This window comes from Gouania willdenowi, chromosome 6 (assembly GCF_900634775.1).
Source record: "Gouania willdenowi chromosome 6, fGouWil2.1, whole genome shotgun sequence".
Lineage (NCBI taxonomy): Eukaryota > Metazoa > Chordata > Actinopteri > Blenniiformes > Gobiesocidae > Gouania > Gouania willdenowi.
The window spans coordinates 2,376,214-2,386,120 of record NC_041049.1 but is presented as its reverse complement, the minus strand read 5'-3'; the positions used below and the strand labels follow the sequence as shown (position 1 = coordinate 2,386,120).

At 36.9% G+C, this 9,907-nt stretch overlaps 1 protein-coding gene across 1 annotated transcript; it reads right to left on the bottom strand.

The window, feature by feature from the left end:
- Nucleotides 1–1,583: 1,583 nt before the first annotated feature.
- th2 (tyrosine hydroxylase 2) lies at nucleotides 1,584–9,583 on the bottom strand. The gene is made up of 12 exons (XM_028449796.1): nucleotides 9,301–9,583; nucleotides 7,119–7,272; nucleotides 6,960–7,048; nucleotides 5,860–5,927; nucleotides 5,167–5,217; nucleotides 4,936–5,081; nucleotides 4,219–4,354; nucleotides 4,072–4,141; nucleotides 3,664–3,720; nucleotides 2,830–2,925; nucleotides 2,613–2,746; nucleotides 1,584–1,744 (listed from the first exon to the last, which is right to left on the bottom strand). The coding sequence occupies exons 1-12, from the start codon at nucleotides 9,547–9,549 to the stop codon at nucleotides 1,639–1,641; spliced, it is 1,356 nt and encodes a 451-aa protein (XP_028305597.1). The 5' UTR covers nucleotides 9,550–9,583; the 3' UTR covers nucleotides 1,584–1,638.
- Nucleotides 9,584–9,907: the final 324 nt, after the last annotated feature.

Genomic DNA, 9,907 nt, shown 5'->3' with positions numbered 1-9,907 from the left:
GTTCTACACGTGTTCTACACATGTTCTACACGTGTTCTACACATGTTCTACACATGTTCTACACATGTTCTACACGTGTTCTACACATGTTCTACACATGGTCTACACATGTTCTACACGTGTTCTACACATGTTCTACACATGGTCTACACATGTTCTACACGTGTTCTACACGTGTTCTACATATGGTCTACACATGGTCTACACATGTTCTACACATGTTCTACTTTGTTGTTTTTGTTTTGGCTGAGCTTCGTCGTCCTGAGAGCGTTGAGGTTTTTGTTGACTCGACCTTGACCTTGACATTTTGGCTCCACAAAAGGTCGACTGCACATCCTTGACAGTTGACATTGCCTCTATGACATGACATACAGTACGTGTCATTACTGCTGCAATAATAGTCTAGGAGGAGTTCTACGACAAAGTAGAACTCCCACGAGAACTATGTATTTGGAAATTTGTGTGTGTGTGTCTGTGTGTGTGAGAGGTCGTGTTGACCTGGCTTGCTCTCAGCCTCTGAAGCACTAACTAACGCACACACACACACACACACACACATCAATCATCGCTGAACGGAAACCTGAGGTTTGGAGGAAAACACACAGAAACCCTCTGGAACACGTTTGTCCTGAAAAACAGCTTTTATTTTTTTTTACATGGTTTTTATGTTACATGGTCCATTATTAATAAAAATAATGAATGACTATTAGCAGCATTTAATGTAACACATATGTTTACAAGGATTAGATTCACTATAAACACAGTGAAGTAGGTCAGCCCTTCCTTTATAACATTTAATAGTGACACGTTGTGCTCAGACACAAGACTTTAAAAATCAAGGCTTGGGAAAACAAGATTTGAATATTAGTTAAAATTAAATATTAAAGTTATAGTTTGAATAACAAAATTTACATTATTTAAATAAAAATAATAAAATAAATGTTTTTCAGAAAAATGTATTTTACATTTTATTTGGATTCTCGTTTTATTTTTTAAACGTTAAAAAAATACATTGATAATTTTAACACTTTAGTCGAGGGGTTTTCAACCTTGGGGCCAGTAAATAAATGTGGTCGGCTGAAATGTCTAGTAATATTAAATTTAATAAAAACTGATTAAAATTGTAATTTGAAATTTTTAATTGTTTAAAATTTTTAAATACATTTAAAAAATCCTTTTAAATTATTAAATCAAAATAAAAATGTAAAAATAAATGAAATGTAATTTTAAAAAAATAATTTTAAAAACTAAAACAATATTTTTGAAATAAAAAAATGTAAATGTAAAAATAATTATAATTATATTATATTTATTTCGTAATTAATTGAAATGTAATATATCTATATATACATATTATCACAGAAATAGACAAATAGGAAGTGCAGGAAGAGGCAGAAATCTCATAAACACAAACAGCATTCTATACTTTCTCAAATATAAATCTTTTTAAAATAAAATGCAGTATGAAAATATCTGAGCTGATGTTTATTGTCACTTTGTGCATTAATACTGTCTACTCTGTATTTATAACACGTTATAACAATATGATTAAAAAACTAATTTTAGAGGAAAAAAGTCGCCGTATGTGAAGATGTTGACGCGATCGATGGATTTGTTTCTCGCCTCCTCTTCCTACTCCTACGATGGGCGGAGCTTCTCCGTTGGTCGACCCGTTACCTCCACGCTGCAGGTGGACGCGTCGTAGCGCAGAGCAAACGGACGCCTAATGCTGGCTGAGTAGTTCCTACGGAGAGAGGAAACAACGTTACAATCATTACGTACACGATGAACTGCTGTGCTCAGCATTACTGGACGCTGTTTACCAGCCTGGTGCTCATAGTCGCATTATTTATGAACATTTTCAGCCCATTTTTGCTTATTATTACTATTTTTCTGCAAATACACCAAACTCACCATATTTTAACCTATTTTTATCACTTTTTCTTGCCATATTTTTGCTCCTTTTTAATGTATTTTTGCTACATTTCTCCCATTTCTGACACTTCTACATCACATTTTAATGCCTTTTCTGCACATTTTTTCCACTTTCCAGACATGTTCAGTGCTTATAAACCATTTCCATATATCGACCCATTATTGTCACTTTTAACCTCTTTTCACCATATTTCATGATTATTTTAGACAATTTAACCACATTCACCATTTGTCATGTCCATCATTTGCCATTTTAAACTAATTGTTCCAATATTGACACATTGAACCTTTTTCACCATTTTTTTCTGTCTGTTTTAATCCACTCTAATTTGCAAATTTTAACTAATTTCTGTGGTTTTTAAAATCCCATTTCACCACATTTTCCACCATTTTTGGTCACTTTGAACCCATTTTATTTCAGATTAAAACCAGGATTTCCATCTTTAAGATGACTATAATAATAATAATAATAAACGTTCCTGGATAACAGTGGATATTATTCAGATGAATAAATAAATGTGGTTATCACAGATTCATAGAACAATGGACCATCATTTTACTGACTTTATGGATGGACCCCAGAAATCTCTCCCCTTTATTCCCCCTTATAGTCGGTCCTGTCTCCACATACCTTGCCAGTATAACCAGTATAAGTGTATAATATAGTGAACTATTACCTGAGCTTGTTTTTAACGTCCTCAAAGCTCTCTGACACAAAGTAAACAGGCTGGTACGTCTGGTCCTGGTACGGCTGCAGCACCGTCTGCTCGGGGTCGAACGCTTTGTGCTGGGGTTCCTTAGACAGGGCGTACTGGGAACACAGGTCAAAGGTCATGGTTAACACACACATTAACCAGCAGGGGGTGGACATTAGAGGAATGAACTCAGCCTTACCATCAGCTCACCGTAGGAGGAGAGCAGACCTGCTCCGTACGCCTTCAGCTCTCCGTCCTCTCTGCACAGGCCGAACTCCACCGTGAACCAGTACAACTGGGAGGAAACCAGTCACATGGTTTTAGTACGCCATGGCTAGGACTAAAGATTAATGCAAACAAAGGACTGAACTAAATCACAACTAATTTCATTCATTCATTATTTTTTGTTTAAATACCTTTTTCTTGCACTTTATTATTATTATTATTATTACAATTAAAAAATGCATTAATTTTATTGCATAATTGTGACCATCAGCAGCCCTCCCTAACGTAGGGTTAGAAACACTTTATTAAAGGGAGGTTATAAAAAGAAAGGGGCGTGTTACACCTGGGTGGGGGGAAAGGGAACAGGGGAGAGGGAGTTGGGGTAGTAAATGGAAGGGGTGGGGAAGAGGTGACTGTTTGAAGGTGAGGGTGAAATGGTAATGTTATAGTTGTGCATATTGTGTTTTGTTCTTGCACTTCTGAAGTTTAGTGACAGACATACGTTTGAGTAAATTCAAGCAGTTACTGGTAATTTATTAAAAAAAATATATTTAGTGCTTTTTTTGTCCATAATTTATTGGTTTTTAGTGGTTTATCAGTTATTTAATTATTTATTTACTCATTTACTGTTTGTCTTTGGCCACCAGGTGGCGCCAATGATCATTTAAAAAGCAAACAGTCTGTTTTCAAACCATGAACTTTCTGAGTGGATATAAAACATAAATAAACACAAATACAATGATAAACGATTAAAAAAACAAATAAATAAATACATATGTCAATAAATAGATAAATGAGTCAATCCTACCGTGGAAAGTTTCTCAATGTCTTCATCAGAAGCTCCAAGTGATGCGAGACCCATTTCCTGTAAAGACAAAAAAATATTTAAATATTTATCAGAGCTTTTATCAAAACAAGGGGCACGTAAATGTCTTTAATATCATTATATTATATGTCTATTATCACCATTCATGTATTTAGCATTTAGAATAATGACCGATCTGAGCTTTAACACATAAACAACTATGGTTGTTATTGTTTGTGTTTTTGGATTTATTTTTATTTATTTATTTTGTGTATTTTTATTGTAATTTTTTTTATATTTTTCCTCTCTTGTTCTGTTTTTTCAGTTTTTGTGTATTTTCCTATCATTTCTTGTGTTACTGGACTTATTAGATGAAACTGTGTGTCGGTCGGGGGGGGGGGGGGGGCTGACCTGAGAGAACTGGGCAAACTCGGGGTCTGCCAACATGGGGATGTGACCCAGCAGCTCATGACAACAGTCCCTGAAAGGACACAGAGCAGCATGTTAGGAAGCTGCACAGGTGCATTGTGGGAGGAAACCAGAAGGGGCGTGGCTTACGGTTCAGGGGAGTGCATGGGGGCGGAGCCGTGTCTGATGTACTGGGTGCACTGGAACACCCGGAACGCCAAACTGGCCAGGAAGTCCCGGGCGGAGAGAAGGCCGGCAACTGGGCGGAGCTGGAAGCCTGTTTTACCTGAAGAAGAAAAAAGGGGCGGAGCAAAAATGATGGAGTCTGGAAGAAATACATCTTTGTTTAACACATACACTTTAATAACACAACACAACACAATACAAAAACATGACTCGAAAACGCCCAAAACATCGACAAAAGTACATCAAAAAGAAAACAGACACAACATTTCTGAAAAGTCATAAAAACAAACATATTTATATCAGAAATACACAAAATGACTATTAAAACACAAAACAATGACAAAAATACAAACTGACACCAAAAGTATCACAAATTAAAACAAAGTAACAACAAATGTCTGAAAAGTCACAAAACGACAACAAAATCGAACATAATTATAACAAAAATACTCAAAAGGACAAAAACAAACAGAAAACAATGACAAAATTACACAGAAAACACAAAATAACAAACACAGAACGGCTTCAGTCAGCGTGCTGTGTGTGTGCGCGCTGAACAAACAGCGTGATCTGACACACACTGTTATTATAATGAGTGTTGACAACTGAGCGGTGCAGCAGCCTCGAGGACCTGGTGTGTGTGCGTCTAGTGTGTGTTTGTGTGCGTTTAGTGTGTGTTACCTTTGAGGAAGGCTGACACATCTCTGATCTGAGGGATTCTCTGTTCTCCGTAGCCACACTCTCGCTCCAGCTGCTGAAGGCCGTCCAGGAACTGTCGGCACGCCACGCTGGGATAGACGCCACGGAGCTGCCGGTACACCTCCCCCCTACACACACACACACACACTGCATTTTGTACAGGTCCCCATAACACAGACAAACCGTCTGAATGTCTGTGTGTGTGAGTCTCACCATGTGGAAACCTCTTCTGTTGTGTAGTCCACCACAGGCAGAGGGTCAAACCTGCAACACACGCACACGTTTGACACGTTCAACATGACACTTGTGCAGGGCCGGCTTTTGGTGCCCTAGGTAAGAGTGTAAATAACACAATAGAATTATATAGAATACCTTCTCATTGCATCTGGATAATTGTAAATGGTAAACATGAATTTATTTGTATAATAGGTTACATATACTGTAGGTACATTACAGGCAACAGCCCTGCTAACATTAAACTCATATTTGAAGTTTTATGTTAGGGTTTCTAACATGTTCACCTTCCATGAATTCTTGTTGTTTCTGTTTTATATATTCTCTCATTTTTATGATGTTCCCGTCCTTTTACCTTAGAACCTCCTTGTTTTCTGCGTGGGTGTGTATAAGAATAATAATAATAATATATATTATTATTATTATTGTTTCTATAATTTTCTTTATATGCCGCTCTTTGCCTTTCTCATTACCCCATGGAGATTAATAATAATCTGATCCTCTCTCTCTCTCTCTCATGTTTCTCACCATTATTATCATGGTGATTATTATAAATTTTGGAGGGGTGCAATTTGGCACCCCTTCAGCAGATGGCGCCCTAGGCGGCCACCTGGGTTGCCTAGCAACAAAACCGACCCTACACCTGTGTGTGTGCGTGTGTGTATCACTCACTGTTTGTGTGCAAAGGCCAGCTCAGCGATGACGCTGCGTCTCTTTCTGTACGCTGAGTCATTGAATCCCTGTCAATGAAACCCCCGGGAAAAAGATTGTGTTGTTATAATTATATTTACTGACATTTGTTTGAAACGTTAGTATGATGATCTTATCACGCAAAGACCTCAGTGGATATGGGTATATTTATCTTTGTATAGCTTATCTTATCTTAGCGTATTTTGTCTGATTTTAGCTTATCCGCGCTCACTTTAGCCTATTTTAGCTTATCCTAGCTCAGTTTAGCTTATCTTAGCTTTTTAATGTCTAATCATCGCTAACTTTAGCCTATTTTAGCTTATCCTTATCTTAGCTTTTTAGCGTGTGATCATATATTACTTATTTTAGCTTATCGTAGCTTACCTTATTTTATCCCATTTTGTTTATCTTATTCAATCTTACTTTATCTTCTGTTATCTTACCTTATTGTAGCACATTTGAGCTTATTTTACCTTATCATATATTATCTCACCTTAGCTCATTTCATTTTAGCTTATCTTTGCTTATCAATGCTTACTTCATTTTATCTTAAAATATCTCATTGTTACAGAGCCCCCTGGTAACATTGGAAGAAAAAAAATAAAGCGTGGCCACGCGTTAATAAATGCGTGGCCACGAGATAGTACTGCGGTGAAGTGAGATACTTAACTGCGGTAACGCCATCCAGGCTTCACATTTCCTTGGTCGCGCTATCCGAGCTTCAAAACAATGCTGCGCGTCTATTCTAGCATGTACGGTAAAGGTTTGTTGTTGTTCAGGAACAACAGCTTATTTTATCTTGTTCTCTTGTATTAACTTAACTAAATTTAATTGATCTTTTTTTTTTTTTATAGCTTAGCTTATTTTAGCTTAGCCTACCTTTGCTATGCTTATCATACATTAGCTTGGTTGATCTAATCTGATCTTGGTTTGTATTGTTTAATCATAACTTAGTTTATCTAATCCTATAGTATATCCTGGTTTATATCATCTTGGCTAAGTTTATCCTTTCTTAGCTTAGCTTAGCTTAGGTGCGTTACAGGGCTGTACAGATATGTCAGGCGTTAGCGTGTGACACCCACCGGGTGCTCGTGGTCCATGTTTGGATCAAACTTGGTGACGAGCAGGTTGCATCGGTCCAGGTCCTTCATCTGACATGGGAACCAGGAAACTAGGAGGAATAAAACCAGTGAGACCAGGAGGTGGACTGGGGGCTGTGGGTGGGTGTGCTCACTGCTCACCTTTCTCCTCAGGCACAGAACAAACGACTTTCCTCAGAGATCTCATGAAGACGTCCATGTCCGACCTGTGGACTTCACATCTCAGGTAGAACTCAGGGTTCTTGGACCTCAGGCCTGGGCGGCTCTCCATGTGCAGCAGTTTGGTCTCAAAGGTCTGCGAGAAGTTAGAGTTCAGCGTATATTAGCTATTAATAACAATATGTACATAAGTCAACAACCATAAAATCAATAATAGTAATAATAACAGTAAAAATGAAACAACAATAACTATAATAACAACGACAACAGTATTAATAACGACAACAACAATAGAAATATTGAAAACAACAGTAGAAAGACAGAACAGAACAACAGAAAAGACAACAACAATAATGAAAAAGAGTATTAAGAATAGCAATAACAACAGCAACATTCCCCGCCAGATTGGTTGTCATTATAACTCACAACCTTTTCCTAAATGTCCTAAATCTAACTCAGATGTATAGTAGTGATGTAATGATTCACTCAACTCCCGATACGATTTGATTCACGAAACTGGGTTCACGATACAATTTTCTCACGATTTATTTTACAAAATGGGACTGTAGACAAAGTTTCCTTTATTTTTTGTGGGGGGAAAATACTGTATTTTTTTCCTTTTATTTTTCATTGTCAAAATAATCCCTTGAAAAACTATTCAAAACAATGCAATTTAACTAAAAATAAATCTTGAATGAAATAAATAAAGGAATAATGCAAATGAAGAAGAAGCCTATTAATTTAAATTTTGGTTCTATAGTAAACAATGCAAAACTGCATAATAGTTCTTTTTTTTAAAAAAAAGTGCAACTGAAAATGTATTTTGTGCCTTAACAATTGGACTGCACTGTATTTACGTCAGATATTTGTTTGGACCAGCAGAGGGCGCTGGAAACCCAGTGGTTGGTTGGCATGCAGATATCCTTGCAGTGAAGAAGAGATGCTATGCTAGCAGACAGAGCTAATAGAAAAACGTGACTTTTACAGATATTCACGTAATATTACAGAAATTCTTTTGGTGCTATAGGGGTAATGAATCATTTATGAACATGTTTAAGAGTAGAAGGCGGCCAGAAAGAAAGTAGTAGCAGATTCCGCCCATCGCCTACACTTTTAGACGATAAGGATGAATAGATAGCGCCCTCTGCTGTTTAAAAAAAGTACTGCGATTAAATTTTCAGAGCATCAATGTGAACCGTGATACCTATGAATCGATTTTTAACTTCCTTACGATTAATCGTTACATCCCTAATGTATACATAACAAAATATTATGACCTCAGAATATAAAATTACGAATTATCTTAAATGGTTTCAAAGAAAAGCTGTCCCCTTTGAAAATGCCTCGAACAGAGTAAAAAAAAACGGAACAAGGGCAATAACTCCGGAAAAAATAATTGTGTACTTCTCATTTTCGAACCATTAAGTTATTGATACCCTGAAGCCACACATCAAGTTTGGTTGTCCTATCTTAAACAGTTTCTGAGAAAAACTGTTCACTTTAACTTGGACTGACGGACGGCGCTCAACCCTATATCCCTCTTCCACACATTGTGGGGATAATAACAACAGTCAAAACAATGACAGTAATAATAACATAACTACGGTAATGACAACAATAACGACAATTATAATGACAGTAATAACAATATAATAACAACAGTAATGACAACAACATTAACGACAGTAATAATAATAGTAACAACATTAATAATGACAGCAAAAACAATAGTAATAACAACATTTATAATGACAGTAATAACAACAAAAATAACTACATTAATAGTGAAAGTAACAATGACAGTAACAACAACAATAATAACGACAGTAATAACAATAATAAGTATTGACAGTAATAACAATGACAACAGCAACATTAACAACAATAAAAACGACAGTAATAATGACAGTAATAACAACAATAATAAGAACAGTAATAATAACAGTTACACTTTTCAAGTCCCTTTTTCCTTTTAATGTGTAAACATTGATCACCATGACAACGCCACCAAATCATCACTCGTCTAACATTTAAAGAGATTATATTTGTATTTTTCTGAATAATAAAAGCAAAAGGTTAGTTGCACAGGAAGCCGGTTGGATTTGTAAAACACGTGGTCCTTTCACAATAAAAGCAGGTTTTATTACCTTTCTTTGAGTCTTACCTCTAATATCTTTCCCACTTTGTAGAAGCCGACGTCTTTACGGCTGGTGGGACTAAACATGGTGTTCAGGGTCACTGTCCCTTCCTCCACACCAGAGGTGACCAAGTCCTGGTACGCGGTCCTCATCAGGCTTTTCTCCCTGAAAGTGTGTGAACCACTGCTGTTCGTCTTCATGTCCTTCATCTCTGAGTGTGTGTGTGTGTGTGTGTTCTCCAAAGAATGAAAGACGAGTGTGTCCCACACCTTCATACAGAGGGGTTTATATTGTGATGGGTGAGAAGGGGTGAGGTTCTCCCTACAGTCTCCCCCATCCACCCCCCTCCCCACCTGTGCGTCATAATGGTTTGTCTCTGTAGTGAATCACACACTCACACACACACGCTTTATTAAGCACGCCTGTTCAACTGCGACAAACACGCCACTTCCTGGCCTGTAACCTTGTTTTATGTGAATTTGCATTTTCTCCCAGTGCTTGTGAGGGAATAGTAACATCCCCCCCCCCCCCCATACATAATAGCAAAAGTTTATTATATATTATAAATTTTATTATTCAGTAAACCTAATAAACTTGTTTCGTTTTATTGTAGGAATGCTGCAATCTATTTGT

Coding starts and splice junctions, on each gene's coding strand:
- th2 (XM_028449796.1), bottom strand. CDS start 9,549: ATGAAGGTGTGGGACACACTCGTCTTTCATTCTTTGGAGAACACACAC. Junction 7,049..7,118: donor TTCTGTGCCTGAGGAGAAAG/GTGAGCAGTGAG, acceptor TATTCCTCCTAG/TTTCCTGGTTCCCATGTCAG. Junction 5,082..5,166: donor ACAGAAGAGGTTTCCACATG/GTGAGACTCACA, acceptor GTGTGTGTGTAG/GGGGGAGGTGTACCGGCAGC.